Raw genomic sequence first — 14,920 nt, forward strand, 5'->3', positions numbered from 1 at the left:
TTTACTAATTCTTACTGAATGTAATATACAGTTACACTTTTTGGTTGTCATGGATGTACATCTGTTTAAACCCTTTCAGACTTTTCCATTTTAACAAATAGGAAGCACTTCATCTTCAATAGTTTGTCTAATTCTTAATGGAGATGTCTCCTGAACAATTAATAATGTAAAATTCTCTGCTCTTAGATGCAGTGCATTGCCTATTTTATGGTAAACATTTTAAACATAATAAATAATTAACATTACATACTGTATGCACCAGATTGTATATGTTACTTCAAAACTACAGGGCATTGTTTTAAGTGAAGGCTTTACCCAGCCCTTCTCTTAGGAGTGAAACTGCTTGTTCCACACTGCACATTCATATCTCTAACCATATTCAAAGGGGGTTTAGAGCAAAAATAACCTCTTACATATTGTTAAAGCTGTGGTAGATGAAACAGTCATCTTTATGTTTCAGTCCCAAAGCGTCCTGCTCTAGAAGGACTTCAGATTAGAGGTTTGTGGTTTGAAGGTAGTTCATGTTAAATTGCTGTCAAACCCTCCTGTGAAATGAAAGTGAAGAAACATTCATATGGACAGCAGCTTTGCAGAGCAAACCTAAAATGAGAGGTGAGTGCCCCCCCTTGTTTGGGAGGTGAACGTCAAATATTTGATCCAGTTCAGTTTTTGAATTGACTGTTTTTTTTTTCATTCTTTTTGGTGAACGTGGTAATATAGAAAGACGTTTGTCGCCTTGCAGATAAAATGCAATTAACAGTAATGTCTGAACCGTCCAGCAGGTGGCTTAAAATGATTTATAGAGAGCAAAGATAGATCCGAAACATACTAATAATACTGAAAGAGATTTTAGACATATGTTCGACTTTTTAAAACTCAGCATCAGTGCTAGAAATGCAAATCATAAGTGTTTCGTAGTGGTATGTTCAAAATGAAGCGATGTAATGATCTTAAACAACCTGGGGCAATTTAACCAGGGTTCTCAAACACACCTTCCATTTACAAGTCCGGAGCCCGACCTACTGTTTCACACTGCTGCCCGCATGATCAAATGGTCTGTAAATTGTCTGTTAATCAGACGTTTCCTTGACCAAACCCCTTGACAGCAAAAATACCGTTCTCTGCTCGTCAAATTCATGTGACCTAAAAAGACAGGTAGAGAACTAAGACAGAAAAACCACAACACCAGCCTTCTTAAAGCAGGAGCAATAGCCGGATATGCTGGGCCACCTGCTATGTTTGAGGTTTTCTGGCTCATTCTATTAAATATAAATGAATTCTATTTTTTAAAGCCAGACTGATACGAGCACCAGTTACTGTAGTTAAAGCTATGCTATAGTATCCATAGAGGGAAAACCTCCTCACTAAAGTTACTAACTAACATAGATACGGTTTACTAAATATGTAGGTACTAGGTACTGTACAAATGCAGTAGTTTCACATCTGTTTTTGAAAGAACAAAGCATGTGACTTAAAGTTAGGAACGTCTGCGTCTAAAATAAAATAGCCAGTGAGGACTGAAACGTTTTTGGGTGTTGAAAGCTGAAATTCCACCATTCAAAAAGATTGTTCATTTTGACTGTGTTGATTGTATTGTACATTTTATTTACATAAATGTTATCGTTTGTAAATATTATTTTATTAGAAAAATGAAAACAGACTGAAGTACCTTTAAATAAAATGGCAATTGTATGATGAATTCTAAAATGTATTTGAGTGATAGAAAATTAAGTTGGTTGAATTAAAAGTTGCCAACGAAGCGTGGATAAATGGTCTTGGAGGCATATCTGCCCTCTCTGGCTCTTCACAAATCTCATGAAACCTTTAACTCACTGTGGTTCTTGTTCCCTCATCATTACCTTTTTGACATAAACACTTGGTTTTCTGCTAAGCCAAACCAGCAAGCATGCTGCCTTTTTTTCCCCGTTTGAACTGACTCTTGAATTCTAGTTATTTTTACCTTTGTGTATCAGGTAGGAAAGATTAATACACAGCACATGTTGGATATCTAAGTGCTCTTTTATTTGCTTGCAGTTTTTCTGGAAAGTTGGTGATAACTGTATTGCACCTGTTAGATTGCTCTTCAGCTGTCTACTTATAATTGCATTATTCTTAAAATGGCATGTTGTAGCTCTTCAGTGCCCTGCCATGTTTTTTTTTAATTATTTAAAAAGAACACAGTCGAAATGTATAGAGTTAGTGAAGATGCAAGAGGAATACAAGTCCCTTTTCTTATCAACTGCCTGTTGCCACAACCCTACAACCATGAGTCAGGCTTTCCCCTGTGCTGCTCTGTGTTCCTTTGCCATCCCTACAGCAGGACAGATGCAGCAGCCCCTTGGCTGACAGATACCCTGTTGGCCATTGGGGTTAAAGCCAAACAACTCTGAAATCTCATTACTTAATACAGGGCTCGTCTGAACTCCTGAACATGTAATTCATCAAGTGAATCACTTGGGAGCTCTTAACATTATCATTTCGAGAAGAGATCATTATCATGGGACTCCAGAAATATGAGAGAACTGTTATTATTTATAGACATAGCTATTTTTAATTTAATGAGTGGTATTAACATGATGCTCTTGTGGGAGGGAGGCAATGTTAGTGATCAATAACAACGAGAACAATAGGAAAATGGTTTAACAGGAAATTGGTCTATTTAACTAGTTGGTACGTGGAAAAAAAAAACTTTTTCATAGGCCCGTGAAACCATGCAAGCTTACACCACAGGCTCTTGCTTTCTGCTGCTCAAAATGTCTCGTATAGCCCGAAATACAGGAAGTTTGAAATTAGATCCCCTGGTGAGGTGTGTGTTGAGCTTCCTGTCAGTCTGCGAGGTAACAGCCTGTGACATGTTCATAGACATTTACTGTGTACAGAAAACAATGGGAGATACTTGCAGAGCCTGCTTTCCAAAAAGACTTACTGTGCAGTTCACAACATATACATCTGTTTCATATAGAGACTGTATCATATAGAGACTAGGGGAGATGAATGGTATCACTTCCACTATGTGATTTAGCAGCTGGTGGTTGTGTCCTGTAAAGGAATTACAAAGCATCTATTACAAATTACACTTGTGTCGTTTTATACATAATAGGCAAACCTTGCTTTGTTATTTGCCTTTGTTTCACTAAGTGTGCCTAGCACACATGAGCAGCTGATCAAGTAATTACCATAGTAATTTTCTTACAGTATATTAGTCTTTAATGGCAGATGGTGCATGCTGTTTAATTCCGGACACTTGTTTTCCATGCTGCTTATTTGTATTCTCTAAATAACCAGTAGACAAAACGATTTCTGCTCAGAAAAATGAGTTTAAGTTTTACAAAAATGTGATACAGTATACTGTAGGTGTTTCTGAAGAGGGTTTGTTTTAGAATTAGGCCTCATTCTAAAATAAGCTCTAAAGCTACAGTAGCTCTTGCTGCATGGTCGGTCTTAAATTCTGCTGAAACATAAAGCGAAGCACTCAGTTTGCAAAAATTCAGGGTTTGAATTCCTTGGCCCTTTTGCTTTTCATACTGTGTTCTGTTGCACGCTGTGGTAACTAAATCATATCACTTCATTAGTAAATTTGAAACCTTCACAACACAGGTGGAAGCACTGTTATGTTTAAATATTTTTGTGCCAAGCTCCTCCTCTCAGGTCTTAGAAATAATTCTTCATGGTAGCGCGTGGAGCTCATTGCATGCTCTGTGGGGGGAAACGGCTACACGCACAAGGTTTTCTTTTCCTCTTTGCCGCCAGTGAGCTCTAGATGACTATGACAGCGAGACCAGAGTACTTCCCCCTCCCACAGCCCTGCAGGTTTCGCAGTTAAATGAAAGTTCTCCTTCTTGTTCTGAAGCGTGTCCGGCTTTGCTGGCTTCTCCTACCCGTAATCCCTGAAACAGAAGGATGAGTTTCAGATCCAAAGTTTTCAAACGGGAGCCCACCATTGATTTCCGGAGGAAAAGAAAAACCAGACGAGCTCGGGGGGATTTTAGCAGGCTAAGCTGTGTAGGTATCTTGATCTCGTATCTTTTCCCTTCACCTTTTTAAACAGTGAGGTTTTCCGACAATATGGTTGGAGTTACAAAACGATGTTCTGTATGTGTTCGGTGGCTGATGAATAATATGTTTGATGTTTAATGGAGGAGATATGTAAAGAAGCTGTGGTGACAGTGATTTAGTAATGGGTTACACCTGTGGAGCAAACCAATTTTAACGTCATTGTTGAAGTGTGATACTTAAGTGTGGTTGGGATCATCCCTAATCTCTTTGATTGAATCTTGATTAAATTTCTGCAGCCTGGTCATGACACTCAATTGTTGCATTCACACAAGCGATGGCCACGAAAATGTGGCGTGCATTCCTCAGGATCCTTGCAACTGTCATATCCTGAGTCGCATTGTGGTGCGCCTCAAGATTAATATCTCTTGGTTCAGTTCAGAAATCTCGTTGTACATCATGGATACAGCCTTTGTTTTTAATGTGTGAAATTAAACAAGGATTAATTGAATGGGATGTATGCTCCATGTCAGTCTGGCTTTCTGACTTACGGAGGGTAGTAATTTCATCATACTTAACAGAAACAAAACATGCACTTTATATATCCAGATACCTTCCTTACATCAGATGTTGTGCTGAGTATTTATTTTCTCTAAAAACCTTTGTACTGTACATAAAACATTATTATGAACATTTACCTTATGGTCTGTGTTGATGTTGTACAGTATCACAAAATCTCAAGTCTGAAGGCATGCAAACCTATACACTGCATATTAAGAACAGGAAGATGTTTAGGCGTTCAAAGCAAATTAACAAAGCCACTTCCTTATGCAAAAAACGAAAAGAAATTACATCAATAAAAAAAGGCTAAAATCTTATGGAGTCTGAAACATTGAGACAATATTAAAAATCCCCCATTTAATCTTTATTTGAAGTCCCAGAACCAGGCTGTGTTAGGTTTCTGATCAAATTGACAGGCTATTCTGTGGCTCCTGACCTTATACTGTACTGTACATTAGCCTTCCTAACATACACTGTGTATAATGTTTTCATTGGGGAGTGAACAATGGCACTTCAGCATCTGACATCTGTGTGGACAAGGCAAACATTTCTCATTGGACTGATAATTCATCCTATCTACAGTATATCAATTTCGTCAATCTACTTGTCATAAAAACACTTAGTCTTCTTTAACTAATGAAAGGCACGTGAATATCATAACTGTAGCGCTCTTACATGAATCATAGTTACAACACAAATCTGTATCTGAAATTCTTGTGTTTAATCTTATTGACAAGTAAGTGGTCAACATCTAGCTTGAGTGAAAACAATTCATCTGCCTCTATATTCCATTTACTACTTTCAGATAATACTGTATGTGGGTGTCATTTCAGTCTGTATTGATTGATAATAACAGTTATTTTACGTGGATATACAGTAGGCAGCATAGTGCTTTACAGTGCTACTGAAACTTTGTTAACGCTTTAACCATGCTTTGACTGAACTTCCTACATTTTATTTCACTCTGTTTTTTGTCACTCTTAAAAGCTGAACAGGTTTATCTGCTTTTTTTGCCATTCCACAGTCATTTAATATTACGATTCTTAGTTTCACCTTGGCATCTAGAGTTCTGCCTAGGTCCAAGTCTGGCAGTCTGGCCCCTGTCTTCCCACTGAATTTTGCATAGTCATCATATGATAGTAGCTCTTTAGCACCCTGATAAAAAACTCTGATACATGCCTCTTGTTTGTACCGTCCTCAAAGCTGGAAACTGGGCAATCCTCCTCTTCCTATGCTCCTGGTCTGTGGAATACTGTTGTCAATGAAATTAAGAACTCCTGTATATATTATAGTGTAAATTAGGTCAGTTTCTTTTATTTATATTTTACATTGTTGTATATATTTTTTGTTATTGGGTAGAGCTTTGAGATAATTGATAACCAAAGTGCCCTGTATTCTGTCGAGGGTATATTTTCAGGAGATATAAATAGGATGGATTACTACCGATTGGTGACTTTCTACCCATTGTGTATTCAAGAATCAATGAAGAGATGCAGAAAAATGGAAAACTCAGAACATTTTTGGTTTGTTCTGTTTGTCTAGTTCATTTCCTTGTGTTTGCTCTCTGTGAATAGGAAGTTAAATTAAAGTATATTACAGTTTCCCCCTTGATGGTTTGGTAAGTACCCATGCTTACATGTTCTCAAAATAATGAGACAACAAGGAATTTCCAAAATGACTGACCAAGACAGTTCTTGTAAGTTAGAGGTTTGACATGCACTTCTCAGCAGTGCTGTAGTTATGAATAACTTCATAACTTGACGCATCAGTGGCCTTTTTCCCTTCGTTTGTGAAGTACTTTCATTTTGGGGGCTTGTGGTTAATATAAACTTAAGCTACTGCACGTGTTTCTGAAGGTCATGCTTCTTTTGTGTTCCACCAGGCCTCAGGAACACTTGCTAGCATTCAGAACACAAAGAATTAAGAGCTGTTAGAGGTTAAAACAGCAGCATTGTAATTCTGTTTCTCATTTTGATTTATGGCTCAGGTTATACCTCAAGAGTCAGGGTGTGTTTAGAGTTAACGCCAAAAAGCATTCAGCTAAAAATGTTAGAGATCAGTTTATATTACTTTCCTTTAGACTTTTAAATAAGCTCTGGACGTTGTAGATACCTTCATGTCATCATTGATAGGCAGAATCAAGGAATTGTCACACTGTCAGAGTGGCACACGTGGTCATCTGAAGGAACATTGAAAGCATGATCTCATGTAAGGGTGGACTGGTTATGGAGGAGATATTGAACAGTTCTCTGGCCTGGCTGAGCCCTCTGCCCTCTGTTTAACCAAATGATAGTGGACTTTTGAATGGTGTGGAAGGGTTGAGAGATTGCATTCCTTACACTGAACTTATGAGCATTTTTCATTGTTTGTATAAAAGGAAGCATAGCACATCCAGTACAGATGTATGGAGTGGACTCAGTGTGTCCAAGCTGACTTGAGTAATTGAAGTAGTTCAAGTAGGGAGCTGCATCAGGATGCGTAGGCTACACAGGATCAAATAAAGGTTTATTCCACGTTTCGGCTGTGGAGCCTTCTTTGGGTGTGGAGGCTAGAAGAAGGCTTCACAGCCGAAACGCTGTGTTTCTTTTCTTCTCTTTTCAGCATGGAATAAACTTTTACTTGTTCCTTTGGTCATTGATCAAACTCTGAACTCAAGTGCTCAACTGAGAATGTCTGATAAGTCTTTGATTTCACACGCCCAGCACATTTAGTGCTACGAGTACCAGGAGGGTGGGACACCCTGATTTGTGCCTCAGATACCATCCATTCATTTTTCTAGCAGCTTCTTCCAGTTCAAGGTCACGAATGAACGCCAGTCTATCACAGGACTAACAGACACAAACACAGATACACTCACACCAGTGTCCATTTTCCCAGAAGCTGTGTTGGAGCTATGGTTTTGGGACTGGGGGAGGAAACTGAAGATCCCAGAGGGTACCCACGCAAACACAGAGAGAACCAATTTTTTTACTAGTAAATTTAATACACTTCAAAATGTAATCAGTTTAAATGGAATAAAAGTACCGATTTAATATATTAGTAAAAAACGATCAAACTCCACACAGATAGAACTCCGGATCTGAAATTGAACCAGGGCCCCAGCTCTGTGTGCTGTCTGCTTCAGCTGCCCTAGAGAAATATTTCATGTCAATTTCAGGGCACAGAATTTGAACAAAGATTTCGGGTTAGTAGACAAGCTGGTGCTCTGACAGATTCCCGTGCTTTTCCTGGTGTCTTCAGCTGTGGCTCCTGAGCATCTGAGTGGCATATCACACCTCTGCAGAGACACAAAGCCTCTTCCGCTGAACTCAACAGCCTGATTTGTACTGTAGGTGCCAGACTGCAAATGTTTTAAAGGGACGCCACAGAAGTACTGACTCTTTTTCTTGTTTTCCCCTCAGCAAGAGAAGCCTAAACTGGTCGACCCTCTGGATTACGAGACTGTGATCTCTGAGCTGGAACCTGAACAGAAGGAAGAGCCTCTGAAGGACTTGCTAGTGTTTCCCGAAGATGATTTTTCAGTCAGTATTTCAATCCGAGATTCAATTTTCAAATTGTCTATGCTTTTGGTGATACAGTGCTGCAGTATCTACTTGTGTGGGCACATACTGTATATACAATATACATTATACATATACATTTGTGCTGCAGCTCATTGTGTTATTAGTTTACGTACAGTACACAAAATAAACTGCTGTTTTGTAAATGATCTCATTCTAGCTGGTGTTATGAAGAGGAAGTACATTCATAGTTTCGTAGCAACTTAAAACGGAAGATTAACCTAGTTACGGAGGAAGCACATTAAAACAAATATTAGTTACCTTAATAGTTAATGCATTTAATACCTAAAGTTCGGAGGTATTACAGTATGAAGTCTAAATATACTACTTAGATCATTTTAGGTCATAGCTATACATTGCCAGGCCCTTCCTGTCTTCTTCTCACGGGACTTTGTCTTGTATATATTGGAATCCAGCCACTTTTGTATTGTAGCAACACTCTTCACAAGAGCAGTAGAATAAGCAGCTCTTTTTTGGAGTCTTAAACCCCAGCAGTGAATTAGTATGACTCTGTGTTTATTATTGTGTGTTCTGCAGAAATGTAAGGGTCTCGCAAAGAGTTTTGTCCCAGTAGTTTGCTACAATGAAACAGTGGCTCACTTCCAACATATACAAGACAAAATCCCAGGAGAGGAGGGCCGGAAGAGCCTGGCACTGTACAGCTATTATACAGTCTGAAATGATCTATGTTATGTGTGTATGGGGCCACAGTGCTTAATCTTCGAGATCTGTAACTGGAAGCTGATGGGTTCAAATCCCAGGTGAGGCACTGAAAGTTGCTTTGGATAGAATCCTCAGCCAAATAAATGGGTAATAATTAATTGCTCTTTTCTTTGTTTGCAATGCTGTTTTCTTTGTCAGTGGATCTGAAATTTCAGCGCGTTTGTGTGTTTTGTGTTGAGGTCTTTGAATCTCAGAGCTGGAGTGAGCTTTTCCATCTCCATCTGCATCTGTGTTCAGACTATGATCGTACACTTTTGTTCAAATTGGTTTAGAAGCAGCCCAGGTATTATACAGTACTGTATATACAGTATATAACTGGATGTGGTGGTTTTGCTTTCTGTTGTACAGTAGCTCTGAACTTTGTTTAGTTCAGTGACATCATGGGGATTTTCATTGTGGTGCATTAAATAATCCACAAGGAAAAGGTGGATTCATAAATGAAAGAGCATAGTTTATGATTAGCCTTTTCTCTGTGCATGCAGGTATTTCAAGCACCTTTGTGCTGTACTGTGTAGTGGAGGTGTATAGCAGTAGATGGAAGTAGAAATTTCCCTGGAGGGGTGTGGCAATAACTTACATTTTAAGATTATTTCAATTTAAATGGACTTTCTTTAAATGCCCCAGAATGATTAAGCCCTGATGTTTTGCACGTCAACATTTTTGCCATTTAATCATGTTTTTACGTGCATGTTGCATACACAGTATAATAGCATCCTTCATCCTCATATTTGGATGAGTGATTTTCACAGCTTTTGCAAAAACTGGCAAATCTTAATCCTCAGATTTACCATGTGAACTCTTTGTTCCTGTGGTGATTCTTGTCCCTTTCCTTTCCAGGTGTCCACAATCTCATGGGAAAGAAGGACTTTGCACTCGACTGTGCCTGAGGGAGCTGAAGTACAGGCCGAGAGTCTGCTGGTCAGAGAGGTAGGGCCCTGCTCTGACTTGCTGCTTCACGGTTTCATTTGAAGATGCACGGTTGCTTATTTTAGAACAGGAGCTCTCTGTGATTTCAGCTGCTTTCTGAGGCGCTCAGGCAAGCAGCGTACCTGAGTATATAGGAAGGAAAATGGTGACCTGAAATGTCTGCTAAGTGTCTCGGTCACCTCCAAGGCCAGTTTTGAAGACGAGGCTTCAGTGACTTCTCTGGTGCGATACTGTAGGTGATAATGAAGTGTGAATTAATTATAAGTTGCATTGGTCAATTCGTTTGAACTGTAAGACACCGGTTTATCGTTTCAGCATTCATGTGCAATTTCTGATGTGTGAACACAAATGAAGAGCTCATTTCACACTGTGCAAAACCTTTGCAGTGTATTTTGGTGCAGAGTTGCTCAAAGAAATTAAGAGCTAAATCTGCAAATATATATTTCTTACCTGCATTGGCACTGTTAGCCCTATGACGCATGATGATTAAGCATAAGACAGTTGTGTTATCATTGCAGTTGCAGTACTTCAGCTCCTTGTACCTGAAGCTAGTTTTCCCTTGTCCGTGTTATAAATAAATATACAAGAATGTAATAATGATCGATAGAAATCTAGAAAAAAAAATCAGACAGTGCTGCTCCATCTCTTATGTCGGTGAGTATGAGAACAAAGAGTGAAACAGTTGTTTGTAGAACTTGTTTATATTAAAGGCCTTGCCTACTTGCATTTACAATGGCTCTGATTTTACCTTTCCATAATTGTTTAATTCAAATTATACAGAACATTGAGATAAATATTATGAGTCAAATTTACTGTCATGCATATTGCAGACAAAGTCACAATTGTTTAGACAGTGTCAACAAAACATCAGAAATCAGCTGGCATGTCCCAGATCTATACACGTCTAAATATTTTTGGGGGCTGAAGAGTTACACCAAATATTTCCTCAGAAGATCCTACAAAATGTGTAGAAGAAAAAATGAACTTATTTTCCAGATTCTACAGTCTGTACCGAATACAAATCGCAAGTTTCACAGCTAGCGAAAGGTTCCAGTATTACAAAACAATAGGAAATGCAGCACTTCCTACAGTAAATACTAATTGTGGACACCGTGGGAGCAATGTTAAAGTGCAATACATGCAAACTACATGTGTTGTAAAATAAGGATAAACAGCGACATTAGAAATGTAGCTATAAAAAAAACGTTAACCTGACTTTCTGCATCAACTAGATGATCAGCACTGTGCACATCACAGTACATTGAACTGTGTAGGAATGAAGAACGCAGGATGAGAATGGCCAGGGATCTGGAAGAGTGAGGAGAGAAAACATGTAAATAAGATGAAGGAATTTTGCTTGGAGCAATAATTGAATAATTGACTTCTCTTCCAGAAAATTGCAAACTTTTGTAGAACTGAGCAATTATGAACTGTAAAGGGCCACCTACCTCACAAAAACATGTATAGATGTTGCCCCCATCATTTGATTGTCTAAACCCTTTAATGAAATCAGTCCTATATGTGGTGATGAGACCCTCCTCCTGTTTGTGATGCATGCCCCAATACCCTTTCTGTACCTGAGACACAGCAATGTCCTGGCGAGACCACCAGCACTGACTCTATCGTCTGCAGAGGACCATATGGTGTTTTGGGAAGCTAACTTGTTGGCCAAGGCATCTCCAGAGAGATCTCTTTCATGCTGAGCTAACTGATCCACGAGGATGCGCGGCGACCAAAATCAAACTCGCAGCAAACTAAATCTTCGGATCTTGTTTTCTGTTTCTCGATGGTTGTGTTATGCTTCCTCTGTCTTTTAGCTAGTTCACTTTCATCTCCGTACTCTCCTGCTGGTCTGTTCTCCCACTGGGAAAGCAGATGTTAAACAGCCTGATGCTCACGATGAACATTTTTATTGTATTTATGGCTCCTAAATTGTGTTCATTGGATACTTTGCATATCTTATACAGTAGAATGCAGTGCAAAATAATTACCTTCCCACAAGGAAATTTGGATTTTGCAGCAGAATGTTTTTCCCCTTGCCTGTCCTGTTATTAGCAACCCCATATCTGTACAGTCTGTCTACTATGTTCATATGTCTTTCTGAACTGAGGATCAAGGATCATACCTTTGCCAAATACTGAACACACCATTCCTACGCTCTTGAGAAGGGAGCTGCATGAGCATGCAGAGGCTGCAAAGCAGGTAAAGATTCATTTCATGCTGAAACATAAATAAAGAAACACAGTGTTTCGCTGTGGAGCCTACTTATGGATCTCACACTTGAAGAAGGCTCCACAGCCGAAATGTGTTTTCTTTTCTTTACCGTTCAGCATGGAATGAGCCTGAACCTGTACCTGTACTGTTATTGATTCATAAACACTGTCCTAGACATCTTCAGATTCCTCTGGAGTATAGTGGCTTCTCAAATCTTATGAAACCTCCCATTTCTGATACGTTAATGCTTAGAGTGGTGTTTCTATCCAGCTTTGATAAAAACTGTTTGCCTTGCAGCTTCTCTGTGATTTTCCAAGAATTTGCTGAGTGTATTGACTTATCTAGGATCGCTGACAAATTGAAGAGCATACTGAGATACTGCCATAGTGAATGCTATTTGACATTGTTAGCTGAGAACAATTCACATCACTAAAGATGGTTTATTTCAAATTATGAGATAAAGTAAGCAATGAATGTTTTTTACCTCTTACATTGTCTGTAATAACTCTTATGTTAAAAATATAGTTCAGTGTCAAATAGCTCAGAAATGAACTTTATACTTAGACATTGCCTTGAGTAATTTCCTAGAAATAACAAGAAAATGTCATTCCAGGTTCAGCCTGTCACCATTGGCCACGGTGAAACAATACCATTAGTACTGCGCTCATGTAAAGTACATCCTTGGTAAAACAGCATCATCGCCCCCCCCAAGTTTAGTATCAGTTGGAATCAAGTGCTTCGTAATGTACTTTTCTTAGGCAGAGAATTACAATAGATCTTATTGGTGTGGCCACTACTGAAAGTTGAAACTGAGTGATTCTTTCTGCTTTAGCATGAACCTGTGGCAGGTTATTATTAGCACTGGTTTGTTCTGATTTTGCTTGTATTGTTAAAAAATACTACAGCCTGCTCACGTGTATGAGGTAGTCAGAACTTTCCTATAGGATGTGTGCCTGTGTGTGGGGGGGGGGGAGGTACCGCATTGGTGGTGGTAGTGGGATTGTTGGAGTGATGCTTGAGCAAAGAACGCTGAGTCCATATATGATCTCTTAGCCTGTAATTGGTTGGTGGGAATTAGGGTTTGCCCTCCTCCCAAACTTTGGTTATAAATTCTGTTTTGATCTTTACTTTAAGGAAAAGCCGGGGCATTGTATAGTAGCATAGTATAAAAAACATAGTTTCGAACAACTATCGTTATGTTTTTTAAACACCAACATATTAATTTGCTATTTCATACAGATTGTGGTGAAAAACACTTTAACTACATGACATCAAACAGTAGCAGACCTGGTAATATGGATATTTATCATGATGAACCATTGAAACAACAAACTACCAAACAAAATCTCACTGTTGTAATTCCTTCCCACACGTCAGGGCTCTGAGTTTCCCCTTCCTGTTTAGAAAAAGCAGAATCTGACATTTTGTGTGTGAATGCAAACAACCTAGTAAACATGCAGAGCCTGTGATGAATTTAGCTGCTTGCATACGTCAGTAGCTGCTAGCGTCTTGTTTTGCTGCAGTGTTTAGCTGAAGTAGCTCCATTTTCATCCCCTAATTAATTGATTTGGTGTTGTTAGCATTGGGATGAATAAAGCAGTAGTCTTGTGATGAGTCTCAGCATGATGAGAAATCACACTACCGCTGGTGTTGGGTAAACTAACTAGGAGATTTTATTCATGATGCAGAAAATAAAGAATTATGCTTGTGGAATAGGCTTTAGACGAATTAACATACAGTGCTTTGGCTTTCCAATTGGCAGTCTAAAGCACTTAGAAATTGTGAAATTATTTTGGCCTCTTTGCTGATGTGCTTTTGTGGAAAAATCATTACTGTTAAATTGGAGGACATCACTGAGCACTTCTCTCCCACTGAATAACCCACTTCAGATCTGTATTGTAACGTTGACAGAGGGCCCTTTTATATTAGACTACGATGAAGCAAATTGCACACTGCGAAGCTAACAGGTATGTCACCACATTTCTGTGACCCAAAGGGGAGACCCATAACTGCACGGATTGGTTGATGTTTCTTTATTCACATAAAAAGAAATAAAAAAGCACATTATGCTCCCAGCCTGCAGTGAAACGAGAATGTGAGGAATGTACCCATTGGGGAAGTGGTTAGTTCAGCTGCAGGCATTTGTTTTTTCTTTTCAGTGCCTTAACCTCACTAAGTTCTTTTCTCACACTGAGACTATGGTAGTTTTCCAGCTAAATGAAGAATGACAGGCTTGTTTATTCTGGTAATTACTAATGTGCAGTCTTGCTTGCATGGCTCCTACATTTTCCCTTGGACGACAGACTGACAATCTGAGTATTTGGAGAAGAAGTAACAAAGTTTTTTTTTTTCTAATTAACATTTTTAAAAATCGATGTTGTTTTTAGCGTTCTCTGTGTGTTGTTAAAATTGAACCATTAACAGAACACTGCAAGAAAGAGCAGCTTTTTAATACATTGAGCGTCACACTCAAAATACAGAAAACCTCATTAATGGATGGCATCCTTTAAGGCTTAAGGATCATGTAATCATGAAATTATCAGACTAAATCATTGACATTGCACTGTATCTAATAGGTCTGCTAAATTCTTATGTAGAATCTCAGACTAAGTGTTAATCTCTGTTTTACATTAATCTCATTTTTAATGAAAGTCCAGATTATGCTTCTAATAAGCCTCATTATGAGATACACACGCTCGTTTAGGTTTTAGTTTGAGTTTATTTACAGTAGTTCAAATGACTTCAGACAATTGTTTCTCACAATTGATGGTGGTACTGTATATATAAATATGTTTCCCCCAATGCAAAACTTCTGGGTTTTGGATATTATTTTAGGAGGACTGGTGTATTTTTATTTTTGCTCAGCAATGCTGCAGTGAGTTTAAAACCTCTGTAATTATAGAGCACCATAAAAATGTAATACTCTGCATGATGACAAGTTT

At 38.7% G+C, this 14,920-nt stretch overlaps 1 protein-coding gene across 6 annotated transcripts in view; it reads left to right on the top strand.

Annotated features, from left to right (window-relative positions):
- Positions 1-14,920, top strand: part of dock10 (dedicator of cytokinesis 10) — a 103,455-nt gene that overhangs the window by 39,981 nt on the left and 48,554 nt on the right. For 5 of the 6 annotated variants that reach the window (XM_015360997.2, XM_015360989.2, XM_069197263.1 and 2 more), the window contains exons 2-3: positions 7,956-8,075; positions 9,675-9,764. In XM_015360997.2, the coding sequence (XP_015216483.1) occupies positions 7,956-8,075; positions 9,675-9,764 (210 nt within the window). Of the gene's footprint in view, positions 1-3,730; positions 4,003-7,955; positions 8,076-9,674; positions 9,765-14,920 lie in introns of those variants that run through there. The other variant, XM_015360998.2, reaches the window with a different exon arrangement.

Source organism: Lepisosteus oculatus, chromosome 13 (genome assembly GCF_040954835.1).
Source record: "Lepisosteus oculatus isolate fLepOcu1 chromosome 13, fLepOcu1.hap2, whole genome shotgun sequence".
Classification (NCBI taxonomy): Eukaryota; Metazoa; Chordata; class Actinopteri; order Semionotiformes; family Lepisosteidae; genus Lepisosteus; species Lepisosteus oculatus.